Below are 27,717 nucleotides of genomic sequence, written 5' to 3'. Positions count from 1 at the left end.
ACTCAGCTAGATGTGAGCAGCAGCAGGCTTATCAGTGGCCCTGAGGGCTTTGATACCTTATGAGGGGACAAAAATGGGAAAGGGAAGTCTGACTGCCACAAATGCTTAAAAATCCTTGAGACATGATTCCTAAAGGCAGAGATGACTGATAATATTGACACTAGTATTGGAGTGTCTTTCCTATCAGAAATCACATCTATGAAAAAAACGCCTCCCATTCTTTTTATCCTGCAGAAGGCAGTGTTGCTTAAAGCACTAATAAGGGAGGGAAAAGTTCAAAGCAAAATTAAGATTCTAAATATCGAAATAATGTAAACTGAGATATGTGTGTACGTACACACACACACACACACACACACTGAAGTAAAACGATGAACTTAAGATCTTGATCCAAAGATTGTATTTTCCATATTTATGCTTACACACAGGATTCTTTAAATAATTCATTGTGCTTTTCCTTTAACATGATACGGGCCTTTTTCTTCACATTAAACACCAATAGACAGCTATGTAGCATTCTAACAGGGTCACAGTATAGCCATCCATTTTTCTTGAGCCATTACAAGAAACTGAGATTTTAAAGAAATAGATTTGGAGACACTTAAACCGGCATACAAATCTGCGTGGATTTTTTTTCACGTTTCCTGCCAAGAAGAATAAATAGTGCTGCATTAAAGAAGTTTCTCCCCTTCCTCCTCCGCCATCCCCGAGCCCAGAAGCCCATCCCGAGGCCCGCGGCGGTGGTCGCAGCCCGGCCCGGCAGCGCGGCGGGGCGCCGGGGAGGTGGCGGAACCAGACAAGCGGGAGGGGCGTGACCTCCGGGACAGCCCCGGGGCTGGACCCCAGTAGGAAAGGCCTGGAGGAGGGGGCGTGACCTCCGGGGCAGCCCCGGGGCTGGACCCCAGCAGGACCCGCCTGCACCTAGGGAAGTACCGACACTGACAGCAACCAGGTGGTCGCATGAATCAACTGGTTCCGGGACCCACGCTCGTCCTAGGACTCCGGGGACCCCTCCTGCCAGCCTCCCCTGGGCAAGGAGGAAAGCGTTACACGCGGCTCGGGTCTGTCACAGTCAGCACGTAGCCCGCCCCAGAAGACCCCGCCCGGGGGACGTCCCCGCAGCGCGACCCCGGCCGAGCGCGGGCGGCCACGCCGGCTTCAGGCGCTGCACTGCGCAGGCGCGCGCACGGTGCGCAGGCGCCGCCCAGAAGTGACTTCTCCAAAAAGTGTCTTAGTTGGCGGTCACCTGAGCTCCGGGCGCCCGGCTCCCGTAGGCTGCGCGGCCGCCGCCTCCGCGGGTCTTGCGCGGGGCCTCGCCCTACTCTCGCGCCCGTCGCTGCCTCGCCCCCGGCCCTCCAAGGGCGCGTTCTCCCCTCTGTCCTTTGCGGGCGGGCCGGGCCGAGCCGGGCCGAGCCGCCGGTGCCGTCCGACCATGGCGTCCCTCTTCAAGAAGAAAACCGTGGACGGTGAGTGCCAGGCCGCGCCAGGGCCAGTCCGCGCCTCCCCGGTGTCCTCGGGGCTTCGGCCGCGACCCTGCCGCGGGCCCGGGGGCGGGGCTGGAGCGCTGGCCCCACAGGTGACCGCCCTCGCGCGTCGCTTCCCCTCTTCCGCCGCTGCCGACGCGCCCGCCCCGCCGCCTCACCTGCGCGCCCAGGCCTCCCGCCCGAGCCCCCGCGCCCCTTCTTTCCTGAGCGAGATCTGGGGCATTTCCAGGAGGCAGGATGCTGCTGCCCCTGCGCGTCGCTGGGCTTGGGACTTGGGTGAACTCCCTGTTGGTTTCGTGGGCCGGGTCTGCTGCCCCTTCGGTTCGGAGCTGCCCTGCTTCCAGGCGTCCGAGCCCTAACCTGGGTGGAGGTGGGGAGGGTCTCGGTGAGCCTGGGTCTGCGTGCGTCCTGCCCTCGGAACACCCCGTCTATAGAGGGAGACAGATGCTTCTTGACTGGGTCCAGTAGAAAAGTAAAAGAAACCCAAGGGAGATGCCTGCGTGTAGTTTTCATGATGGATTTTCCTCCCTTATGATTATCTCCGCTGTCTGTAGTAAGAGACGTGGTGTGTTATCTGCCTAGAAGTTTACATTTTAGGATACTTGCATTATTTCAGCTGTTTAGCTCAGGGCCATCTTAAGATGAAATAAATGAATGTACAGGAATATACAAATTGGTGTTTATAACTGTGCCTGTAATGTCTGTTTATAGAACGTCGGTTAATTAGTCTTGATATTTTCATTGACAACTACCAGGAATCGGATTCATTCAAGTTATTTAAAAATCGTGTTTCCCATGGCATGTTGAGTCTAGGTTGCTGCTGGTTCAACCAAAGAATCGCTTCTTTGTGAGGGTCTGACAGCCGCAGGAGGAGCAGTGGTGGCGAGCCGGTGGTTGGTACCACAGGGAGCTCTTCAGTCCAGACCTGGCCAACTCCTTCCTTCCTTCCTTCCTGTTGACTCTCTCAGAGCCCGCAGAATTATTTTGGGGAGGATAACAAAAACATCATCTTTACCGCTGTCCCCTTCACCTGAGCACATAATGTCGTATTACTGCTAATTTATCACACAGCCTAACACATTTTTGCTTACCCTGAGTGGGTGAAAAATTTTTCTTTTAATTTATTGATTTTATTAGCCATTTACAATACCTAGAATAACTACCGAGTTGGTTTAGGATGTGATGCAATTATGTGAAATGGGTTTTATGTGTGTTTTTTCCTGAGAATGCTGTTTAATCTTTAATGTGGCACTTTATTTTTTCAGTGTTTCAGTGCTAATATTGTGATTTTCAGTTATTGCATGGTACTCTGGGGGAAAAGAAAGGTTTATTTTTTGGTTTCAGTTTTAGATAGAAGTTACTGAACAGAAGAAAAGGGTTGCATCTTTCTTACTGTGTTATTACAAATTAAATTAAAAAATTTTTAGCGTTTAAGGCAAGCATCTAGCTTAAATTGCTTATCATCTGTCAGATATTTTCAGAGACATAATTGTCGGTTTTACACTCTCATGGCTGTACTTCCTGGCGCTTTTGGCAATCTAGTGACTGTTGGACTTGAGGTATAGAGCAAAATAAGAAAAAAAGACAATGAGGATGTGCAGGCAGGGCGTTTAACCGTATGCTCATTTGCAGTTGGGTTAATTCATCCAAGAAATTACCTTTTTTTTTTTTTGCTATATAGACTTATTTGTGAAAAAAAAGTTTTAAGGACTTTTGCTAGGAACTGTGCTACTAATTTAAAGATCTGGGTATGAAATTTCTGAATGTAAATTTGGCTACCATGTACATTTATTATAACCACCCAACTGGGTACCTGATGTTTTCGGAAATTGTCATGTCAATTCAAATCACTTAATGACATCTGTTACAGATCTATACTTTCATTAGTTTGACATAGAGCTTTACTGATGTTTTTACTCTGTTTTATTAAAAAGAAGGTGTTTTGTTTAAAAGGTGACAGCATTCTTCTTAGCAGTAATGAGGCTATATATTATGCAGTGTAATGTATTTTTATGCATTTCTGACAGATCCTTGGACTGGTTGATTATTGATCATAAGATCTTTTACTGTATGCTGTCTTTTTATCTGTTTCAGCAGTAATGAAATTCTGATATATAAGGGAAGTATGTAACTGCTTACAGATCTGGAGAATAATTGAATCTTTTTGTCTCTTTGGATTGGCTGGAAGAGTTGCATACTCTATCATTAAAGACTACGGCACATGTAAATTAAAAAGGGAGACAACATTACAGCACTGATTACTATTCAGAGTTATGTTTAATTCATTTTTGACACAAAGATGAACAAGTCTCTGCAGTGTATACTTTGTTACAGAAAATTAATGAGAACTGTACCTCAATGCCATAGAAGAGAAAGATTCTTTTGAATTTGAAATTGCAGTTGAGTACTTGGTTTTCTTTTTACTGATTTAGAAGATGTATACATATATATAGGGTAATGTGTTCATCCGCAGTGTTTTTTCCCCTAAGTTCACTAATGGTGACCTATTTATTGAAGCTAGTTATGAACTTTTGTAAATCAGGATGCCATGAGGACTTGTCATAAATGCACAACTAAATATGCCTCTTAAAAAGTGAAATTCTTTAAGCACTGTATAATTTTTTTCTGTTATCCTTAGCATAGGTATATTTGAGGTCCTACTCTAAGCCAGCCCTGTGTTAGCATTTTGTATGCAGTATCTTGTTTCATTCTCCCAAACCTGTGAGGTTAGTACTCTTATTACATGCACTTTACAGATGAGGAAATTGAGAGGCAGTAACTTGCCCAAGATCACACAGCCACTAAGTGGCAGAGCCAGGACCTCCTCCCTTTGGGTATTATCATTGTTCTTTTTTTCGTATTAGAGAGCCTATGCATTGGTTCAGTTTTGCTGTTCTCGCTAAGCACGTGAGATTCTCAACTTTCGGTGGGTACCGTGTAATGTTAACCTTTTGTCTGTGAACCAGACTCTTCTCTGACTTAGTGGTAGAACTTCACTTTCTCCTGGTGGCAGAACTGGAAACAATCCTCCTTTTCCTGACTCTCCCTTGACTCAGCACTTCTTAGGAAATATTGTCTAGTCTCTTTTTGCTCTTCTTCTAAACCTCTTGAAGGAGTGGTGCTGTCTCGTGTCTCCACTTCTTTGCTTCTCGGATGCACCCATTCTGTAGCACTTGGCTTTACATCTCATGTGATGAGGTCTTGCTGAGATCATCAGTGACTTCTAGATTGTCAAATCCAATGGCCGTTTTTTAGTGATCATCTCTGGGACCTATGTGTTTGCATTTGATCCTGGTAATAATTTCTTCCTTGGAACTCTCTTTTAGCTTCCCTGATATAACACTCTTAATTTTCCTCAAGTTCCTCTGACCACTCTTTTTCTTTCTCCTTTCAGGTTATTCTCTTCTTTTTTCCTTACTCCCACTCTCCCTCCCTCCCTTTCTCCCTTTGTCTCTTCCTTTGTTTTTTGTCTTTTTTTTTAACCTACCCTTTAAATGTTAGTGTTCTTCTTGGTTCCATCTTGGGCCACCACTATTCTAACTGTACATTCTCTCCTTGCATAATCTTATCCAAATTCTCATTATTTTAGTTATAACCTGAGTGCTGATGGATCCCACATTTGTATCTCCAGATATATTTGTTTGAGTTTCAGACCAGTGTACTCAATAGTTTGCCGAATGCCTCTACGTAAATGTCCCAAGGTACCTCACATTAAAGAGATCCCAAACAGAATTCATCAGCATTTCCTCTGAGTGAGTTCCTTTCCTGAGTTCTCCTCGTCCAGGGTTGGCAGTTCTTGCTTTTGCCCTCTACCTTCAATTCAGTACCAAGTCCTGCTCCTTTTGTCTCTTAAGTATTTGACACATGTGATCTTCCTCTGCTTGCCTTCAAGTCCTTGCTCTAGTTCAGATCCCATTTGTCTTGTGCTTTACTACATCGCTTTTCTGCTTTTCTTTCGTTCATCTACATGGTCGCCTGTGTGATTGATAGACCTGAAACCCAAGTCTTACTATGCTGCTCTTCAGTGTAAACCCCTTTATTGAATCTCTAGTACCAATAGGATCAGGTTGGGGCTCTTTAATAAGGCACATATGGCCCTCCTGGGTCTGGGCCTCGTCCTTCTTTCTGGCCGTGTCTCTGGACATTTTACTGTGCAGCAGCACTGTTCTCATATTCATTCGTATTTACCATACTCTTTCTCACTGTAATGTGTTTTTGCTCATGATGCCCTTATGCATAGAATTCTCTTTTTCTCTTCCTCTGGCTAACCTGAACGATCTCAGTTTTTTTACCTCTCTAGGATTCTTCTTTGATGCCACCTCAAACTATGTTAAATACCTCACTCCTTGTGTTTGTTTGTTTTTTTTCATTATCTGCTTCCTAAATTGCATTCACTGGAACAACTTCCAAAGGTGGATTATGCTTATTCTAAGTTTTTCCGGTATTCCATGTTTGTAAGTTGCAGAGTCTTCATCATACACGGAAATATCTTTGCAGTACTTTATAATTTAGAGACTAAATTCCAAAATAATAGTATTTACTAACCCAAAGTAGTGTTTCCAGTATTTAGAGCTTACTGCAGTCTACATATTATCACCACCCACCTTGAATCTTAGTACAAGTTTAGAGATAACTTGAGGAATGCTGCTGACCGAAGAGGAACAAAGCTTCTTGAGTTTTGCTTCATTGGTGTAGTATCCATGTATGCTTAATTGTCCAGAGTTCAGAATCTGTGAGGTTTTGACTAAATTGGGTTAAATCTCCTGTTGAGAGGTAAGTTGTGATGCTACATTTCCATTATCTTAAGAGGGATTAAAATCCACCATCTATATAAAGCAAATCCCCTCCAGAAACATTTTTGCTTTTTTCTGAATAAAGTACAACATTCTCCTGGTGCTGCCTACAGTACCCGGATCTTTCCTAGGATGCCGTGTGTTCTCTTAGTGCTTAGGATTCTGAATAGTTACAAACTCAAATGTTATTTTCTTTTTGGCCCCTTCATTCTTGGCACACCAAAGAAAAATCATTGAATGTGGGGTTCAGGAGCTCATTGCTCTCTTCTGAGTGTTTTTCGGAGCAAAGGTTCTCTATACTTTTAGGACAGATATCTCTGTAGGAAAATTTCTTCCCCCTGCATTTCTCCATCCCTAGCATGACACCAGAGATTGGTATTTCCTTTCATGCTGCCATTTCCTACTTTCCTGTCTGTGTGTCTGTGAGTCTGTCCTTCAGAGGAGCTTTCCCTCTCACTCCCTTGCTTATCTAAGCTGTGAAAGTCTTGACGGTTTTCTGAACTGAAGGTGTTACTGATGGTGGCACCAAAGCGTGTATCTTTGAGGAACAAGTAAGAACCAAGAATCTGCTGACAGGTGGCCCATCCCCAAACTTTCCTTCAGCTCTTGAAAACACTGATACTTTAATAATAATGAATTCATTTCAATGAATTCCTGAGGGCTTGAGTGATTTTTTGAGGCTGTACTGGTAGGGATAAAAAAGCATTCCTTTTTACTTCCTTTTGTGCTACCATAGGGCTCCTGTTTGCTCTTTAGTATGCTGCCTGTTCCTTCCAGGCAAATCCTGGTGAGGGTTTCGGCTTCATCCTAGTTCTTGCCTTGGTCCTTGGCTGCCTGAGCCACATGTTGAGTAAAAATGTCAGCGTGATCCTTCACTCCCCTTTCTCTTTCACTTTCTGTTCTTTCTTGTTTGTTTTTGTTTTAATGTTTTCCTTACCATGTATCAAAACTGGTTAATCAAGCTGATCCTGTCCCTCCCTGATTTCTGATAGACCATTTCCAAAGCCTGAGAAACAGATGTGCTTTACTCAGCAAATTCTCATTCCTCCTTGTTGTCGTTTGCCTTCTGACCCTGAGTAAATTTGGTTCCCAGAGCCAGCATTTTCTAGGTATTCACCTTTAATGTTTCCTTCTTACCCCTTAACCTTTGAGTTTGTAGCATTTTACACAGTTTTTTCTCCTGATCTACCCAAGAAGATGACGCCTCCCCACACAGCTGTGACCTCTTTCTGCTTTATTCTTCCTGGGTGAGCTCCACCCCCCTGCTTTAGCCGAACCCACAGGCGGAGCTCTTCTCTTCACAGTCATGATTAGGCTTTATCTAATACCAGTTCTTATCCCACTCGACCAGTGCCTTATTTATTTTTTTGAGGAAGATTAGCCCTGAGCTAACATCTGCTGCCAATCCTCCTCTTTTCGCTGAGGAAGACTGGCCCTGAGCTAAGATCGTGCCCGTCTTCCTCTACTTTTTGTGTGGGATGCCTGCCACAGCATGGCTTGCCACGCGGTGCCATGTCCACACCTGGGATCCAAACCGGTGAACCCCAGGCCGCCGAAGTGGAACATGTGCACTTAACCGCTGCACCACTGGGCCACTCCCTGTCTGTATCTTCTTAAGTCCCAAATTTAAATCTGTGATCGGGGGCTGGTCCCGTGGCCAAGTCGCTAAGTTCGTGCGCTCCGCTGCAGGCGGCCCGCTGTTTCGTTGGTTCGAATCCTGGGCGCGCACATGGCACTGCTTGTCAAGCCACACTGAAGCTGCATCCCACATGCCATAACTAGAGGGACCCACAACGAAGAATACAAAACTATGTGCCTGGGGCCTTTGGGGAGAAAAAGGAAAAAAATAAAATCTTTAAAAAAAATAAAAAATGAATAAATAAATCTGTGATCGGATCACTGTTATGCACGCAGGTGTGATTTTGTTCAGTAAGAAGAGCCTAAGAGGCTTGAGACAGGCTTTTAATGCCCAGGGGGGAGCAGGCCTTCTCTTCTCTCAAATGTTGTGCTGGGTATGGGTGAGGAGAGGTGGGTGGGGCAGCCTCCAGACCCTTTTACCTCACTGGAGGGTAACAGAGAGAGCATGCTGTAGGCACATCAAAGTACCTTTGACATTTTCACAGTTCGAAAGTTTCTGTTACCACCTATTAGGAAGTGCTTCACAATGACCCCAGAAGGTAGATGAAATGCTGGAGTATAAAAGTTCAGGGCATGCCTTTTTTGCCTAGAGAATGAAGCAGAGGGTGGAAGGGAAACAGAAGATGGACAGGAGCCAAGTGCTCCACCTCTCGTAAATGTGAGCAATACCCTGTACATATTTCTGTCATTGTCTTAATTCAGAATAATAAACAGGGGAAAGCAGAAAATTACAAGGGAAATATCTGATTATTTTAAGGCTCCGTTTTTCCATTGTAGAAAGATATTTATCAGTTCAGATTTTACTGTTAAATTATCAACCATCTTTTTTTATAACCAATAGATTTTATTATACTTTTAAAGAAGTGTGTTAATTATGCCCATAAGTATATCCTTTTACATTTCAGTGTATATGTTTGTACTCCTATAGATCACTGCTAAATGTACTATATTGGGATAGTTGTTGGCATAAAGTAAGCTGGAAATACCAAATAGATAAATAAAATACATGTATTCCTTGCTCTTAAAGAGTTTATAATCTTGGGAAGAAATCAGACCTACTAAGAAATAAATATAATGGAAAATAAACTTGGTCTTAAAAACATTAAAAGTCTCTCAGAACCATTCTCATGTTATTTGTTCTGAATTACCTGGAAGACCAAATCATTAAATGTGGGTTTAGTATGGGAATTGTTTAAAAAAAAATTGAAGAGTAATTTGTTTGTTTTATGGGATATGCCTATCATCTCATATGAAAAAATATTTTACTATCTTTTCCTACTTAGCATAATATGTTTTAAAGTGTTATGACTGTGTTTTAGTATGTAACAATAGATACTCTCAGTTTATAGCTTAGAACTGTTTAAATATTAATAGGTCTATTAACAATTATGAGGCTGTGGAATATGCAGTAGTTAATTTTCTTTATTTTTCCTTCTCTAATATACAGTGACATGGTACATATAGTTACATGAAATTAAGAAAAGTGAAATAAAACTATTTTGATTAAATTTTGTTTTGTTAAAATTTCATGTCCTACTACTTGTTTTTCAACAAAGACCACTGTATCTGCTTTCTGCTCTGATTCTCCGGTACCACCTGGATGTCTCCAGCAATTCCGTCGTCCTAACGCTAACTGTGTGGAGTTAGCGCAGACCTTGCAGGTGAAGGGCCCAGTGCCACAGGACTGTCCTCACTTCAGATGCCAGTCACCAGTCCCAGGTTGTCACCAGGACTTCTAACAGACAAGCTGTACATTCTGGGGTCCCCACAACTTCCTCCTCAGGTTTGATAATTTGTCGAACAACTCTTAGAACTCAGGAAAATGCCTTACTTACTATTGCCAGTTTATTTTTAGGATACAGCTCAGGAAGAGCCAAATGAAAGCAAGGTATTGGGGTGCGTGGCACAGAGCTCCCTGGCCCGCTCTGGGAACACCGCCTTCCCAGCCTCTGGGTGGCCACCCGCCTGGCAGCTCTCCTGATCTCTTTGTCAAGAGCTGTTATCACCCAGTCTCCAGCCCCCCTACCCTCCTCTGAGGTCCAGGGATGAAGCTGAAAGTTCCCACCTTCTAGTCATTTGGTCTCGCTCCCTCTAAGTGTTTGGTCCTTCTGGGAACCAGCCCCATCCTGAAGCCATCTAGAGGTTCCCCTCCCTGAATCAAAAGACACTTCTGCCACTCAGGAAATTCCAAGGCTTTTAGGAGCTCTGTGCCGGGGACTCAGGACAAAGACCCAGTACGTATTTTTCATTGTGCCACCTTAGTAATGAAAGATGTGCGTTGATAGAATCCAGATCCTGTGAGCCAAGGCCTTCAGCGGTTGCTGTGCGCCTGTGTCGGTTGTCTGGCCGCAGTTTGTCTTACCCACGCGGCAGCTTCTCCTTCAGCGGTTGCTGTGCGCCTGTGTCGGTTGTCTGGCCGCAGTTTGTCTTACCCACGTGGCGGCTTCTCCTTCAGCGGTTGCTGTGCGCCTGTGTCGGTTGTCTGGCCGCAGTTTGTCTTACCCACGCGGCGGCTTCTTCTCCAGCTCGGTGCTCTTGCAGCTTTAGAGGGCCTTCATTGCTGTCTGAATACGGCTTCATCTTACGCTGGTTGAGTTAGGGTGTTTTTAGTACATAAAGGGTTTATACTCCAAAAGTTCATTTGTAATTTCTTAGTTTTAAATTTAGAACATATTTTCTATTGAAATAGTAGGTAAGTGGTGAATGTTTTCACACCAATCCATTGGCTTTGGCAAGACACGAAACTTAGTCCAAAAGAAAAAAATTGGAAGTGTTTGAGGATAGATGATGAAGAGGGTGATGATTGCTTTGAAAGGTAGGGTAATGAAAGCTCTGCTGTTTGTTTAGTCCGTCTGTAGATGTCAGGAAAGATACCATGTGTTGTGGACTGAATTGAGTTCCCCCCAAATTCATGTGTTAAAGCCCTGCCCCCCAATGTGGCTGTAATTGGAGATAGGGTCTTTAAAGAGGTGGTTGAGGTTAAATGAGGTCATGAGAACGTGGCCCTAATCCGGTAGGACTGGTGTCCTTGTAAGAAGAAGAGACACCAGGGATGTGCACACAGAGAGCAAAGGCCATGTGAGGACACAGCAAGAAGGTGGCGGTCTGCAAGGCAGTGAGGGAGACCCGGGAGAAGTCAACCCTGCCAACACCTAAGTCTTGGAGTTCTAGGCTCCACAACTGTGAGAACAGACATTTCTGTGGTTTAAGCCCCAGTCTGTGGTATTTGTTATGGCAGCCCTGGCAGACTAATAGGATCCCAATCAGTGCCCCAGGGAACATTAGTATCTAGAAAATGTTAATGGAGATTTCTTAAAAGGGATCCTTGGGAAATAATCCATGATATAGTCTCCCCTTAAGGGTTGACAGTGCATATTCATATATTAAATGTTCTTAGAAGCCTTGAAGCAAAGAAATGTTTAATTTTTTCAGCTTCTGCATTTCCCAAATATATTTGTCTATGGAACATCTCCTTCCCCTTTTTTCTTGTTTGCCTGAAAAGCTTTAGAGCATAATGTAATAGTTAAAATCAGAGGCCTTGGAATCAGCCCACCTAGATATGAATCCTAGCACTATTTTCCTCTTGGGCAGATTACCTCGCCAAATATCAGTTCCTTCCTCTGAAAAAAATGAGATAATATTATTTACCTTTTGGAGTTGTTGTATAACACTTAGTATAGTGCCTGTTTCTCAGTATAATTAGTTATTTTTATTCTGAGTAAATTTACATTATACACAGAAATGTATAAAGTTGTGGTGCTCTATCACTAGACGGGTAATGGATACTGGCTTTGTTGTTTTAATGGAGGTGAAATTTCACATAACATTAACCATTTTAAAGTGAACAGTTCTGTGGCGTTACTACATTCACAACGGTGTATAACCAACATGTCTAGATCCAAACATTTTCATCACCTCAAAGTAAAACCCTGTACCCATTAAGCAGCGACTCACCATTCCCTCCCCCCCCTCCACCCCTGGCAACTACCAGTCTGCTTTCTGTCTTAACGGATTTACCTATTCTGGATATTTCATATGAATGTAATCATAAAATGTGACCGTGTGTCTGGCTTCTTTCACTTAGCATAATACTTTTGAGGTTTATCTATGTTGTAGTATGTCTCAGTATTTCATTTCTTTCCATTATATGTATATATCACAATTTGTTTATGTTTGTTCATAGACATTTGGGTGGTTTCTACCTTTTGGCTATTGTAAATAGTGCTGCTATGAAGTTTTGTGTAGATGTATTTGTTTGAGTATGTTTTAGTCCTTTTGGGTATAGACCTAGGAGTGGAATTGCTGGGTCACATGGTAATTTTATGTTTAACTTTTTGAGGAACCACCACACTGTTATCCACAGCAACTGAAACGATTTACATTACTGCCAGCAATATACAGAGTACCAATCTCCACATTCTCATTGACACTTGTTTTCCTTTTTTGTTTTTGATTGTAGCCATTCTGGTGGATGTGAAGTGATATCTCCTTTCCCTAATGACTATGTTGAGTGTCTTTTCCATGTGTTTATCAGCCATTTATATACAGTCATGTGTGGATTAACAATGGGGCTACGTTTTGAGAAACGCGATGTTAGGCAATTTCATTAAAGTGCAAACATCATAGAGTGTATTTGCACAGATCTACATGGTATAGCCTGCTACATACCTAGACTATATGGTGCTAATCTTATGGGACCACCATTGTATGTGCAGTCTGTCATTGACCAAAATGTCGTTATGTAGCACATGACTGTATTTTCTTGGGAGAAATGTCTGTTCAAGTCCTTCACCCATTTTTTAATTGGGTTACATGTTTTTGAGTTTTAAGAGTTCTTTATATGTTCTGGATACTAGACTCTTATCATATGTATAATTTGCATATATTTTCTCCCATTCTGTAGGTGGTCTTCTTTTCACTTGATAATGTCCTTTGATGCACAGCTTTTAATTTTCACGGTCCAATTTATCTATTCTTCTCTTTAGTTGCTCTTGCTTTTAGTGTCATATCTAAGAATCTGTTGCTAAATCCCAGGTCATGCAGATTTACTTGTGTAGTCTTCTAAAAATTTAATGATTTTAGCTCTTATATTTGGGTGTTTAATCTGTTTTGAGTTAATTTTTATAATGCAATGTGAGGTAGGGGTCCAGTTTCCTTCTTTTTATGTGGATGTCCCTAGCGAAATGCTTAAGATTCAGGAGACAGAATGCTTGGATCTAAATCTGGCATTACTGCTTACTACCTTGTGACCTTGGGCAAGTTACTGAAACTTCCCGGCACTCTATTTTCTTATATGTAAAATAATTGAAAAATCCACTCCATAACATTATTATGAAAATTGTATTGTATAATATATGTAAAGCACTCATTTGTGTCAGATATAAAGCACTTGACAATGAGAGATCAGTTTTGGCAAGAATTACCATTCATGTCTGTGATTTTTTTATTTTGAGGAAGATTAGCCCTGAGCTAACATCTGCCGCCAATCCTCCTCTTTTTTGCTGAGGAAGACTGGCCCTGAGCTAACATCTGTGCCCATCTTCCTGTACTTTATATGTGGGACGCCTGCCACAGCATGGCTTGACAAGTGGTGTGTAGGTCCACACCCAGGATCTGAACCAGCAAACCCTGCAGTGCCGAAGCGGAATGTGCAAACTTAACCTCCATGTCTGTGATGTTTTGAAGAAATCATTATTTAGTGACAACTAACCCAAGTTATAGTCCATCAGACCTAGACTAATACTTTAACTCTTCAAAAGGTAGGACTGATGGATCCAAATGAATTGAGATAAACTAGATATTAGGATAGAGTGGACATTTAACAGGATATCAGGGCATTATGGAGGGTATTTACTCCTTCACAACAACCCTATTTTATGAAGAAGAAACCTGAGGTTTAGAGTGTTAAGTAACTCTTCCAAGATACCATCAGATAATGATCCAGTGGCCGAGGTGGGATTCAAACCCACATCTGCTTCACTGGGAGGTCTGCTGCTTCATTCTGCTATGATGGCTCAGTAGAGGGAAAAAAAGATGGAATGAATACATCATCTGTCTTCCTTCCCGGAATTTCACATAATACTGGAGTAAGGAGAGATGAAGAGGGGTGTGTGTGTGTGTGTGTGAGAGTGACATATATATGTGCCACATAAAACATTGTATACTATCAATTCTCTAAGGGAATATTTTATTGTGATTTATATACTTTTGGCTAAACCTCAGACTATGGCATATTTGCTCTCATCTTCTGTAATTCTTTATATAATCAATATTTATAATCCAAGTTTTAATGTTTGATTAATTTTTTAGTATATTGAATTGAAAGAAAAAATGTTAACTTCTGGTAAATCTAGGGGTTTGTTTTCTGTTGAGGTTTCTGAGTCCAATATTTTAAATGATATTGAAGAAAATTTTACAATCCATACATTTAGGTTTCTTTTGTGGTTCTCTTAGATGTAATAAAGGAGCAGAATCGAGAGTTACGAGGGACACAGAGAGCTATAATCAGAGATCGAGCAGCTTTAGAGAAACAGGAAAAACAGCTGGTAAGTAGAACATTACATTTCAGTTTAACTTTTCATACAGATTTGGAAATTAATGTTGGAATAATTAACTAACTGGGAAAAAGACACATGGCAGGTGGTAAGTGATTTACTTTACTAGGACATGGCATTTAACGCTTTCTGCATTTCCTGCTTACCTTTGTTTATTATGTCATTCTGCCGACTTTATCAGGATTCTGTGTATTCTGCTGGTTATAAAATCAGATTATCCTTCAGTTTCTGGAAGTCATGAATGCCTAGAAAGAAATATTGCTCAAAGCAGAGCCACCTTCTTCTCAGTTAACAACAAAGATGAAATAGTCCTGGAAAACAAGGCTGAGTTCCAGAACATAGTGATGTTAACTCGTAGTTGGCTTACTTGATATTTTAACAGTTGTGTCTGTGATATGAATGTGCTTTTTTTTAATAGACTATCTTGCTCATCTTTAAATATTTTTATGCTCTGTTTTTAAATGTATGTTTCCTACAGTCTTTTTAAAAAAAGCGTGATTGAGGTATAATTGATATGCAATAACCTGTACATATTTAAAGTATACAGTTTGATAGACTTTGACGTACGTATAAGCTCACAAACCTAGGTGGGATAGCCTGCCGCATTACTACTTTACAGTCGAGAAACCGTTTCTGCAGTCGTGGTAATGAGCACACCCATCATCTGGAAAGGTTTCCTTATTCCCTTCGTAATCCCCCCTCCCCAGTTACGCAAACACTGGTCTGTCACTGTAGATTAGTTTACATTTTCTAGAATTTTATATAAATGGAATCTCGTAATATGAACTCTTTCTATAGGGGTACTTTCATTCATCGCAATTAGAGATTAGTCAGTGTTGTTACGTGTATCAGTATTAATTCCTTTTTATTAATGAATGTTACTCCATCGTATGGATGTTCCACAATTTGTTTATTTACCAGCCATTGGACATTTGGGCTATTTCTAGGTTTTGGCTATTTTGAATAAAGTTGCTATAAACATTCAGTTGAAGTCTTTGTGTAAACATCTGTTTTCATTTCTCTTGGTTATATTCCCAGAAGTGGGATTTCTAGGTCATAGGGTGAATGTGTTTTTAACTGTATATGAAACTGCTAAACAATTTTGCCCAGTGGCTGTTAGTTTTCTTTTCTCACCAGCTATATATGAAAGTAAAGTTGTTCCGCATCCTGACCAATATTCGGAGTTGGCAGTCTTTTTCCTTTTAGCCGTTCTAGTGGGTGTGTAGTAGATTGTCATTTTAAAATTGTGTTTTCCTAATTGCTAAATCATTCAGCATCTTTTCATGTGCCTCTTTGCCACTTAGATATCTGCTTTGCCAGTGTCTATTGAAATATTTTACTCATTTTTCATCGTTATTTTCTTTTTATTTATTTCTAAGAGTTCTTTATATATTTTAGACACAAGTACTTTACTAAATGTATGTTTTGCAAATATTCTCTCCAGTTCTTGGTTTTGTCTTTTATTTTCCTGGTAGTGTCTTTGGAATAGAGTTTTACTTTGATCAAGTGTAATTTATGATTTTCTTCTATGATTAGTACTCTTAGTGTCATATCTAAGAAATCCTTACCTAACCCAAAGTCACTAATATCTTCTCTTATCTTTTCTTCTAGAAATATTATAGTTTTAGTTCTCACATTTAGGACTGTGAATCATATTGAATTATTTCACTGTATTGCCAATTGGAGATAGAGGTTCACTTTCTACATATGGAAATTCAGTTGTTCCAACATCATTTGTTGGTGACATTTTCCCCCAGCTCTTCCTTTGGACTATATGACTGTTCTTAAGCCATTACCACACTGTTTTTATTACCATAACTTTATCGTAAGTCTTAAAGTTATATGGTGCTAACCCTTCAACCTTGTACTTCCTTTTTTCAAAGTTGTTTTGGCTATTTTAGGTACTCTGCATTTCTTTATGAACTTTATAATAAACTTGTCAATTTTTACAAAAAGGATCAGATTTTGATTGTGATGACATTGACTATCTAAACCAATTTGGGAAGAATTGACATCTTAATATTAAGTCTGACAATCCATGAACACACTGTATGTCTCCATTTATTTAGATCTTTAATTTTTTCTCAGCAGTGTTTATTCTTGTAATCGTATACAGGTCCTGCACTTTTTTTTTGGTCACATTTATCCCTGACTATTTTATGTTTTGATGCTAGATGATATTTTAAAAACAAATTTGACTTCTGATAGTTTTCTTGCTGGTATATAGAAATATATTGCATTTTTGTATATTGATCTTGAATCCTGTAATCTTCTTAAACTCACTTATTCTAGTAGCCTTTTTGTAGATTCTGTTAGATTTCTACATCGACATTCATGTCATCTGTGAATAAATAAAACTTTTCATCTTTCTTTCCAATCTTGATGCCTTTTTTTTCTTTTTCTTACCTTATTTCACTGACTAGAACATCTAATGTTAAATAGAAGTGGTGATAGCAGACATCTTCATCTTTTTACTGATCTTTGGGGAAAAGATTCAGTCTTTTACTGTTAAGTATGATATTAACTGTAGCTTTTTGTAGATGCCCTTTCTCAGGTTGAGGAAGTTCCTTTTTATCTAGTTTTCTGAGAGTTTTTATCAGGAATAAATTTTGTCAAATACTTATTTTTGCATCTATTAAGATGATCATGTAGCTTTTCTTCTTTAGTCTGTTAATGTAGTAAATTACATTGATTTTCCAAAGTTGAATCAAGCTTTTGCTCCTGGGATACACTCTGTTGGTAATGATGTATTTTTTTTAATATTTTTGTTTTAATATGCTGAAATTTTGTTAAGAATATTTGCATCTCTGTTCGTGAAAGATATTGATTTGTAGTTATCTTTTTGTGTGGGGTCTTTATTTGGTTTTAATGTCAAGTAATGCTGACCTTAAAGCATGATTTGGCAAGTGTCCCTTACTCTTTCCTTTACTGGATGGGTTTATGTATTTCTTTTCATAGGATTCATCTGTAAAGCCATTGGGAGTGAAGTTTTCTTTGTGGATAGGTTTTTAAACTACAAGTTCACTAAAAAAAATGCATGTAAAATGGATCAGGTTATCTACCTTGTTGAGTGAGCTTTGGTGGTTAGCATCTGCCAAGTAATTTTTCCATTTCTACTAAGTTTTAAAATATAATGACCTGTTATTGTTCATAGTATTCCCTTATTCTTCTTTAAAAACCTTTAGGATATGAAATGATGCCACACTTGGCATTCTCAGTATTTTTAGTTTGTGTGTTCTATCTGTCTGTCTGTCTGGGTTTTTTCCCTCATCTGTCTGGCTGATGGTTTATCAGTTTGATCAATCTCTTGTAAAAAACCAGCTTTTGATTTCATTAACTTTTTGTATTGTTTTTTCTTTCCTACTTTATAGATTTCTTGTTTGTATTATTTTCTTCCTTTTGTTTACTTTGGGTTTTATTTGCTTTTCTTTTTTCTACTTTATTTGAAGCTTATGAGATGCTCATTTTTTAAATACAAGCTTTAATGCTATAAATTTCCCTCTAAGAACTGTTTTAACTGCAGCCCACACATTTTGATATGTTACCTTTTCATTTTATTAAGTTCCAAATATTATCTGATTTCTCCTGGGAATTTTTTTTCTTTAACCCATGACTTATTTAGAACTATGTTGTTTAATTTCTGTTTAGTCGTGATTTTCCTTCCTTTACTGATTTCTAGTTTAATTTCATTGTGATTAGAGAACATGCTTTGTATAATTTCAGTCGTCTTAAATTTATTGAGCCTTGTTTTCTGATACAGAATATGGTATATTTTGGTGTGTTTTTTGGTTATTTTTTGGTATGCACTTGTAAAGAATGAGTATTCTGCTGTTAGTGATGGAGTTTTTTTATAAGTGTTGGTTAGGTCAAGTTGGTGATTATGTTTTTTGTCAATCTGTGTCATAGATTTCGTGTCTACTTGTTCTAACAATTATAGCAGTATACTTGAGAGAGGAGTTGATAGCACTCATGCTAATTGTGAATTTATCTGTTTTTCCTTTGAGTTCTCTCTGTTGTGATTCGTATGTTTTGATGCACTGTTACCAGGTGCATACACATTCAGGATTGTTTCAGCATCTTTGTGTATTGATGCCTTTATTATTATGAAATGCCCCTGTTTATTTCTGATAATATTTCTGTTCTCAAGTTTTTTAATCTGATGTTAATGTAGCCACTCCAGCTTTCCAGAGTTTAATAAGTATTTATGCAGAATATATTTTCTGTCCTTTTGCTTAGCTTCGTTTCTGGAGATAGAATAGTTTCTTGAGTTTATGTTCTTCTCCAGTCTGACTACCTGCCTTTCATTGAGGTATAAAGTGGACCTTTTCACCTAATATGATTGCCCAGATTATTAGCTTTAAATCCACCTCTGTGTTCCATTTTTATGTCCCACCAACTCTTTGTTTTTCCCTTCTTTCTACCTACTTTTGGGTCGAGTTTTTTTATTTTCTTCCGGGCTTTATGTGAGTGCTGTTTTGTAGATTTGCTTTGTATTTGTGGATAAAGTTCCTGGTTCTCTCTTTCCTGTGTACACGTGGGAGACATTGCCCTCTCCAGTTACCGTTTTTCTCTCTGACTTTATGCCACACTCTTCCTCTATCGTGATCGGGAGAAAGGATTTACTAGGTATGTTCGATCCGTTCCTCTGAAATAAGTTATTGAGGACTACCTCTCAATGATTTTATTTCCCTGTTTTTATTTCCTTTCTTAGGAATTAGAAATTAAGAAAATGGCCAAGATTGGTAATAAAGAAGCTTGCAGAGTTTTAGCCAAACAGCTTGTACATCTACGGAAACAGAAAACAAGAACTTTTGCTGTAAGTTCAAAAGTCACTTCTATGTCCACACAAACAAAAGTGATGAATTCCCAGATGAAGATGGCTGGAGCAATGTCTACTACAGCAAAAGTAAGTGGGAGCCTTGATTTCCCTGGATTTATAAGTTTATCTAAGATGTTCAAATGTCAGTGTTCAAGGTGGATTTAAAAGCACCTCCTAAATATAGGTGATACAGAATCTGTGTAATATTTAGTAAAATGAGTTATACTACTAGATAATTCAGATAACTACTTCTAGATTCTTTATTGATTTCTTTTAATATAAAATTTATTGTTTTAGGACATTTTGATTGTTCCAGGGTCACATGTAGCATCTGAATTACTTAATTTGAGCTAAAACAGTGTTTGCTTTTTTCCTTAAACTTTCAGAAGATTTTTGAGCTTCGTATTTCATTAAGCTCTAAGTTTTGATTACTTTTGAGTAATTATTTCCTTTTGATTCATTTTCATATATATATCAGAAGGACACATGAATACTGTGAGAAGAATTTATCAGTTAATTTTATTAGGAACTATGTTTCACTTAGTCTTTATATAAGAATTAAATGTTTTTACTATAGAGTTTAAAAAACTCTAAGTCTTTTGATGTTTTAATATCAAATGAGCTCCTTGATGTATATGAAGTACCATGAGCTGTAAGCAGTTTGAGACGAAGGCTCTCCTCTCGTAGTTCGTATAATTTGCTTGGGCGGGGGGTAGCTTAAGATATGTCTGAAAAGGAAGCTCCCCACACACGTGAGGCTGTGCGAGCCTTGGTGAACTGCACGGATCTTCGAGTAGAATGATCTGAGAGACTTGGCAGAAGACCTAGGTGTTAAAAATATCACTAAGTGTTAAACATAGGGAAAGAGGAGTATGAACGTGAAGAGCAAAAGGAAACAAAGCCACAGAGCAGAGAAAGTACAAGGTTTATTTTAGGAAGATGGTGTATACAGTCAGTTCTTGTTGTTTGCAGTAGTTAATGTTCTGTCAAGTTGAGAATGCTGTTAGTGAATATCGAACCATTGCTCCCAGGGGAGATGCAGGGTCGGGCTTAGGTTCCTCTGAGCCTCTGCTCACAACATTTGTCGACTGATCTGTCCTTAACTTTGTTTTATGTGCATTTCTGTTGAAAGACTCCGTATTTAATATATGCCGGTGATGTGTTAACATTGAACTCATGGTCAGCAGACTGTGACTTCTGCCTGAGCAGAGCTCATCTAACAGGTGTGTTTTCTTCATGAGTGCATCACAGCCTTCTTGCACTCAGGACACTAGACAACACTTTAGTGCCATGCTCGGGGGCCGTTTTCACCAGCAAAATCACCAACAAAGGCACAAAAACATGGCACTAAATAGACCATGGGAAGGACGCTTGTTTACAGTATGGGAGCCGAGGCAAGAAGGCAGAGTGTGGCCTCGCTTGATCTCAGCTGGACATGTGTACGTGGGGTGACATGAACTCTTGGCTGCTCTGCGCCTGAGCCCGAATGAGCAGGAGCACTGCAGGAGCACTGCGGGAGCACTGCCGGAGCTGATGGAGGATGCAGATAAGCCAGGGAGTGGGCAGATTCACGGAGAGGGAGTCCAAAACAGTGAGAGCAGTTCTACTTGTTTCTTAGACCATAGGTCACGGGAAAATAGAATTTGTCCATCTTAGGTACAGTAAGAAGAGAGACATGTTATGTTCTTTAAAAAATAGAGACAGTTTCAATGTAAGTTTTATTCTGTCAGTTAGCTTAGCCTTAATGGATCTGAGTGGAAAATACATAGTTAAGGGAAAAACCTTTTGTTTTCCTTTTTTGTTTTACATATGGACAGAAATAAACCTTTATCTAATTTGGGGAAAAGATCTTGTGTTTTGATCACACACCTGGGTTAGATAACCTTTCAGTTCTGCTGAGAGAGGAGACTACTCATTTTGCAGTTTTCTGCAAGTTGTTGGCTAGGAAAAGACCTAATGTGGTCCTCCATATAGAGATAGCTGAATTGGAATTTTCACTTAAATTTCTTAGAACTGTGTTAATTCAGCAAATATTTGTTTAGATCCTAAAGGTAGGAACTATAAGTGATGGGGATGAAGTGGAAAGCAAAACCAGGCAAGGGCTTAACCTGTAGTAGATTATAGTCTATTTAAAAAGCAGCCCGTTTGAGAGGGAGTGGTCTGCTCTGATTAGGAAAGTAAGTTCTGGAGCCACACCACTTGGGTTCACATCTCACTCCACTTAGTAGCTGTGTGACCTTTGACAAGTTATTTCATGTTTCTGTGCCTTCATTCTCCATTTGTAATATAGGGAAAATGGTAGTATCTACCACATGAAGATTGGTAAGATTTAAATGTCATTTAACTTTATTATATATAAAGTGCTTAGAACAGTGTCTGACATGCAGTGAGGTTATGGAGGCACTAACTGTTCTTTTATTATCATTGTCATCATCATTGTTGTTAGCCTTATTTACAATAATAATATAAGTTGCAAGTAAAGTGATATAATTTACACCAATAAATACAAAATTTCATCTATAGTGAGTAGGACAATAATAATAGGGGTACCTGATCTAATCTGGAGTGTCAGGGACTCCGCTTCCCTAAGAAAGTGTTATATAAACTGAAATCTGAAGTGCTGATAGTGAAAGCAAATGGAGAAGAGCATTCCAGGTGAGGGCCAGCATATACAAAGGTCCTGGTACTGGAGAAAGCATGGCACATTGAAGGAAATGAAAGGGCAGTGTGGCTAGAGTGCAGTGGTGCAAAATGAGACCAGCTTGTTAAGCAGAGTTTGGTTGATGTTTGGAATCATGGGCCAATTATGGAATTTGGCTTTTAATGCTAAGGGCAATGGAAATCCACTGGAGAGAGAGGTATGTGTGAGCTCGTGGGGATTGGGGGGAGTGTAGTGTCATACTGAAAAGACTGGTTACAGCATTGCATACGGGTTATCTGAGAAAAGACTGTGTTTGCTTCATAGCTTTGAAACCCATATGTTTTATATTGTATAGTGTCTTTTACTACTGAACTTTCATAATACATATATTTATTTTATATATATAAAATGTTTTGGCCATACTAGATAGCATTAATCTCTTATAATGAAATAAGTTGTGAATATAAAATGTAAGACAATTCTTTTCGTGTTTTTGCAAGTATGTATGCTAGGGTATCCTTTTTAGTTTAGACATTAAATGTTTAATGAAAAATTTTGTAAAAATTAAATTAAAATTCCTTTTAATTTAGACAGTCTTGCCACATAATAGGCAAATGTAGTTTTTCCATGTGAATAGCAGTGGGTTTTATGTTGGCACTGTTTTTTATTGCATAATTTTTTGCCTACTATTCAGATGAGGTTTTTCACACAGGCCTTTATTGTATAGATGTTAAGCAGATGGTTTCCAAACGAGTATGTCTTTTCCTCCCAGAATACTTAGCACTCTTAGTTTGCTTATGGCAGGATGTATGTCTTTAAAAGCCCGTCTCTATTTGATATGCTCCCTTTGGACTGATGCCATAGTAAAACTCGCGTAGTCTCTAGCTAACATGAATCTTTCATATGTTTCAAGACAATGCAGGCAGTTAACAAGAAGGTGGACCCGCAAAAGACGTTACAGACAATGCAGAATTTCCAGAAGGAGAACATGAAAATGGAGATGACTGAGGAAATGAGTAAGTTTAGTAGCTTGTAATGATATTTACAACTTTCTCATCTTTGAATTAGCCAAGTTTATTTACCAGCAACCTCATATCCTCATCCGTGAAAGCACAAATGTTGAAAAAAGAAATGGTATGTCAGCCTTCTAGACAGAGAGTCTATATTGTAACTCCAGTGTGTTTTTAAACTGGCAATGTATTTAAAATTCCATTTATGTTTAATTGGAGGAAAAATGTAAAATATATTATGCTGTATTTCTCTGCCCTGTTGGCCCCAGCAGTTGTACTTTATTGAGTAGTGGACCCAAACCAGCTTGTGAGTACAATGAGTCTTGCTGGGATGGATTAGGCAGTTTCAGAGTTGTGTTGATTCTTTTGTTCTGTGGAAGATCTCTTTGTATTGAAGGTAGAGACATAGTGGAGCTCTTTCATTCTTGTTTGTTTTTCCCTCCCAAAGTTATTTAATATTTAGTTTTCTTCTTTTTGAGTATAAACTGATTGCATGCTGTGGTGGAATATGGAGAATAGAAAGGAACAAAGCATATTAAAAAAATCTATCATCACACCACTCAGGTATAATTGCTGTTAATGTTGTATGTTTCTTTCCTCTATTTTCCCTTATCTTAAAATAGTTAGATCATATTACATGTACAATTTTGAGCCTCATGCTGCTTTTAAAAAGCATAATAGTATAACTTAAGCATGTACTCATGACCTAAAATGTTCTCTGAAGTTTGTTTTTTTTTGGTGAGGAAAATTGTCCCTGAGCTGACATCTCTTGCCAATCTTCCTCTTTCTGCTTGAGGAAGATCGTCCCTGAACTGACATCTGTTTTCTTTCCCCAGAAGTTGTGTAGGTGCCAAATGGCAGAATGAAACTCTAATCGAAGGCTCAACATTCACTTTATTTCTTCAGAGATGCTATTCCATTTTTTTGTTCTTAAGCTCTCGTCTTTTCTATATTTATTTTATACTATCAAGCTCATACAAAAAACCAAATTGTCAAATCATGCTCATACAAACCAGAGATCAAGCTTTATTAATAATGTCAAAGCTACAAGCAGTTAAGATGTACATGCAAAACAGAGAGAGGGTTGGGACATCCCAAATGACTCCCCCAAACTTTTCTTCCCTTATCAGAAACAGCTCTTTGATCCAGATTAATAGACGATGTGTCCAATGAGATTTGCTCATCCTCTCATGTGGAAGGGGGCCTTTAGGTTATGAAACACCTTAAATTTCTACCTCAGATGTAGATTTCTACATCTACCTAAGGTAACATTTTCTAGGGAGTCATGGCTCATAAATGCATAGATTGTAGGTTCGTTTGCTATGGCAGTCCTAAACCAAGGACATCCTGCTGAGAGCATCCCATAGGCTAGGACTCTTTCGCTGGCAAATATTGATCTGTTTATCAGGAGCACGATGAGTAGCGTGCTTATGAGGAGATCAGAGTGAGTTACCTGTCTTTCTTGCTTTGGGAGCATTCCCCAGCAATCAGGAGAATGATCACAGGCCACCTGCTTAATGCTTTCCCTCCCAGCCATTTTCCATCCACGCACCTTAAATAATGACCACACAGAACTTAGTCTTCCTTGTATGTGTCCCTGTTGCCTTTCACCATGTCTTTGCTCATTCTCTTCCTTCTGCCTCTGTTTGGTCAAATCCTGTGCGTCCTTCAAGGGCTACCTCACATGTTGGATGTAATCTCTTCCCTGTGAAGCTTTATAATCATTTATCTTTTCATTTACCACAATCTGTTAATTTTTTTCTTCTCTACTTAATTGTAAACTACCTAAGGTCTTCATCGTCTCCATGTATCCATCAGTTCTCTTGCTACTGTGGGCCAAGCACTTAGTTTCAAAGACAAATAAGACACAATTCCAGGCCTTCAGAAATTCCTCCCACAGCTCCAGAAATGCTGCTTTCTATCCAGAAGGCTTTCTCTACACATTTTGGGAAGAAGGAAGGACGGAGGGAGGGCTGTAGCAGTAATAATCATTGCAGGGTTAAATTGGACATCATTCTTGGGACAAGTTTAGTAAAATATTGAACCCTAGACTTTGTTAGAATGTTCTCCCTGCATCTTGAGTGTAAAGTAAGGAAGCTGCAATACAGTGCACAAAGGATAAGTTGTCTCCCAGCCGCGTCCAGGGTGTTGATTCTGTACGTTCTTCCAGGCTCTGCTTTACAGCCACCAGCTCCATGGATGCAGTTTGTGGAAGCGTATTTAAAAACTTGAAGCCTGGAGCTGTGAATATCATAGAGTTCTTGTTTATTAAAGAGAGAATTTTCTAAAAATCTAGAGCTGACTTGTTTTATTATAGGATAATTTGTGTTGAAATGAAAATTATTCCAGATTTAGTGCCTCAAAAATGTGTTTGACATTGAACTTCACTGACATTTGAGTGACTTTTGTAGTTTGTTGGTTCACCTGAGTTTGCCCTTGTGTCATGTGCAAAATGTGTACACGTAGTCGGGCTGCCTGCTAAAAATGCAGATGTGACCTGAAGTCTGTTTGAGAGTAACTGCTGTGTTTCTCCCTGTGCCCCAAGTCAATGACACACTTGATGACATCTTCGATGGTTCTGATGAGGAGGAAGAAAGCCAAGATATTGTGAATCAAGTTCTCGATGAAATTGGAATTGAAATCTCTGGAAAGGTATAAACGTCTTCTTTGCTCAGTTGAAAGTAGTTTCTACCACTTTTGTCACTTTAAGTTGTCCTTTACTGTGAGGTGCGTGTTTTTATATTTTTTGAAAGGTAAAGGAAACCTCTTTGCAGCTCATCCTTTATGTCCTAGGCCAAATGTTTAATAGTGCGCATTTTTCTCTTCCCCTCTCTGTACTGTAGATGGCCAAAGCTCCGTCAGCTGCCCGAAGCCTACCGTCCGCCTCGACGTCGAAGGCCACAATCTCCGATGAAGAGATTGAACGGCAGCTCAAAGCTTTAGGAGTAGATTAGTCAAAAGAGCCACAGTATTTTGCTTACGTATAATTTAGTATAAACCAGGCACAGTGCAAATTCCTTTGACAAAACACATTTATTTTGTAAAAATGAAGACCATGAATAGACAGTTGTTTCCTAACCCATGGCTATTTTGAATCTTTTGCCAAAGAATGACAATGATCCAAAAATGAGAACAGTTTGGATGTTAATTAGAACTATTTAGGAGTGATGATGTGTAAAGGTTGACTTCTTTTCTGCATGGCATAGAGAAATTATATTCATTACTTCGTGTAGTTTATGTTCTAAATCTTTTTACAGTGAACACAAAATCTTGTTAAAGCCGCTAGGCACCAACTTAAAGAGACTTGTAAAAATATTAAAAGTGTATCATTAATTCTGTATCTGTTGCTTGTCCTTTGTAAGCGATATGTGTTATGACCATAGGTGGTTCAGCTGCCAAATTAATTTTAAATGATCTTGAGGAAGAGTGCTACTTAAACATCTGTCTTAACATGAAAACTGTCACCAGCTTTTCTTCTTTTTTTTTCCTTTGGGGGAACATTCTAGCTGGTAAGTTTATTTCCTTCCAAAATGTACTTGGCACCTGCCTTAAACAGCACAAGCATATTGTCCACATCTTTGAATTATTTTAACTGACAGAAAAGTATTAAATTTTAAACTAAAATTGAGTGCTCTGACAAAAATTATCCAGGCTCTCTTTTGTAAAGCTTATAAGAGTAAGTTGGATATAATTAGTAAAAACACTGAATTGATAACATTTGATAGTAATAAAACAATATATTTTGGTCTTTCTTCTAAGAACTGAGGGAATTTCTCTATATGTGCTATAATTTTAATCTCCATTTAATTTTGAGCTGTGTTAATGTGCACATTGAACACTCTAAATTGAAGCCATCATTCTCAACTGAGTAACACTACCATAACAATACTTGAGACCTAAGTTTTAAAATAAAAGTTAGCATTTTTTTTGGTAAATGAAAATCAACTGTGTCAGAAATTACTGCTTAAATGTGTATTAATGTGTTAGTATTTTTTAAGGTAAAGTTGCTATGGTATTTAATGTATGTATAGAAAGTGAGAAGAAACGAAGTGGCAGATTAGTTAGAGATAGGATTTAGAGTTAGGTTAATTTTGAAAAATGATGCTGTAATATATGGGTTCTAGGACATCCCAGCATAAACACTCCAGAGGAGATCAGATAGGTGTAACCGGGTTAATTTAGGATGATGGGCATTTTGGACTAATATTGACAATGCAAATCCATTTCAGTGTAAATCCACATGTTCATGTGACAAATGGATTGGTGGGAAGGAGAAGTTAAACTATATAGTTTGTAATCCATAAACCATTTTATAATGTTCAAAGATGAGGTTCCATTACTGATACTCTTAAACACAGTTACCCTGGACATTGATGGGTCAAAACATTTTACTGGATTATGGAATGTTAACCCAGAACTTGTTTTGATTCTTGGATGTACATAATAATGCCAGCTAACTTTATTTACTTTCTTGTTTACATGTGGGGGCTTTTGGTTTTAAAAATTATTTTGTTAAAAAAATTTCAATAAAGAGTTATTGCTGTTATGCTTTTCTTTTCCTTATCTCTTTGACTCTATTTTTGACTTCTGCTAAAGTTAAAATTTTTATGCATATCTAGAAATTTTTCAAAAGAAGTATTTTTATTATTTTCTTGGAAGGGAAATTAGGTAACTCTGCTACTTACATTTTAACAAAAATTGTCCTTTAAAAATTAGTAATTTCTTGGGCCGGCCCGTGGCCTGGTGGTTAAGTTCAGCATGCTCCACTTCAGCAGCCC

At 39.1% G+C, this 27,717-nt stretch overlaps 1 protein-coding gene and 1 long non-coding RNA gene across 3 annotated transcripts; both read left to right on the top strand.

The window, feature by feature from the left end:
• Positions 1 to 524: 524 nt before the first annotated feature.
• On the top strand, positions 525 to 27,485 carry CHMP2B (charged multivesicular body protein 2B). 2 transcript variants are annotated; one of them, XM_070252459.1, is made up of 7 exons: positions 525 to 1,466; positions 9,472 to 9,698; positions 14,369 to 14,460; positions 19,181 to 19,375; positions 22,843 to 22,945; positions 25,485 to 25,591; positions 25,783 to 27,485. In XM_070252459.1, exons 4-7 carry the CDS (start codon positions 19,199 to 19,201, stop codon positions 25,891 to 25,893), a joined length of 498 nt encoding a protein of 165 aa, XP_070108560.1. In that variant the 5' UTR covers positions 525 to 1,466; positions 9,472 to 9,698; positions 14,369 to 14,460; positions 19,181 to 19,198; the 3' UTR covers positions 25,894 to 27,485. The 2 variants fall into 2 exon arrangements, with proteins under 2 accessions (XP_070108560.1, XP_023486150.1); XM_023630382.2 differs by lacking the exon at positions 9,472 to 9,698 and having other exon boundaries at positions 880 to 1,466.
• Positions 7,396 to 9,628, top strand: LOC138920935 (uncharacterized). The gene is made up of 3 exons (XR_011432995.1): positions 7,396 to 7,524; positions 8,506 to 8,573; positions 9,526 to 9,628. It is a non-coding gene; the product is annotated as an uncharacterized lncRNA (long non-coding RNA).
• Positions 27,486 to 27,717: the final 232 nt, after the last annotated feature.

The sequence above is a fragment of the Equus caballus genome, chromosome 26 (assembly GCF_041296265.1).
Source record: "Equus caballus isolate H_3958 breed thoroughbred chromosome 26, TB-T2T, whole genome shotgun sequence".
NCBI lineage: Eukaryota > Metazoa > Chordata > Mammalia > Perissodactyla > Equidae > Equus > Equus caballus.
The sequence above is the reverse complement of the archived record's forward strand: the minus strand, read 5'-3'. Positions and strand labels throughout refer to the sequence as shown.

Coding starts and splice junctions, on each gene's coding strand:
- CHMP2B (XM_023630382.2), top strand. CDS start 1,433: ATGGCGTCCCTCTTCAAGAAGAAAACCGTGGACG. Junction 14,461..19,180: donor AGAAACAGGAAAAACAGCTG/GTAAGTAGAACA, acceptor TTCCTTTCTTAG/GAATTAGAAATTAAGAAAAT. Junction 25,592..25,782: donor GAATTGAAATCTCTGGAAAG/GTATAAACGTCT, acceptor TCTGTACTGTAG/ATGGCCAAAGCTCCGTCAGC.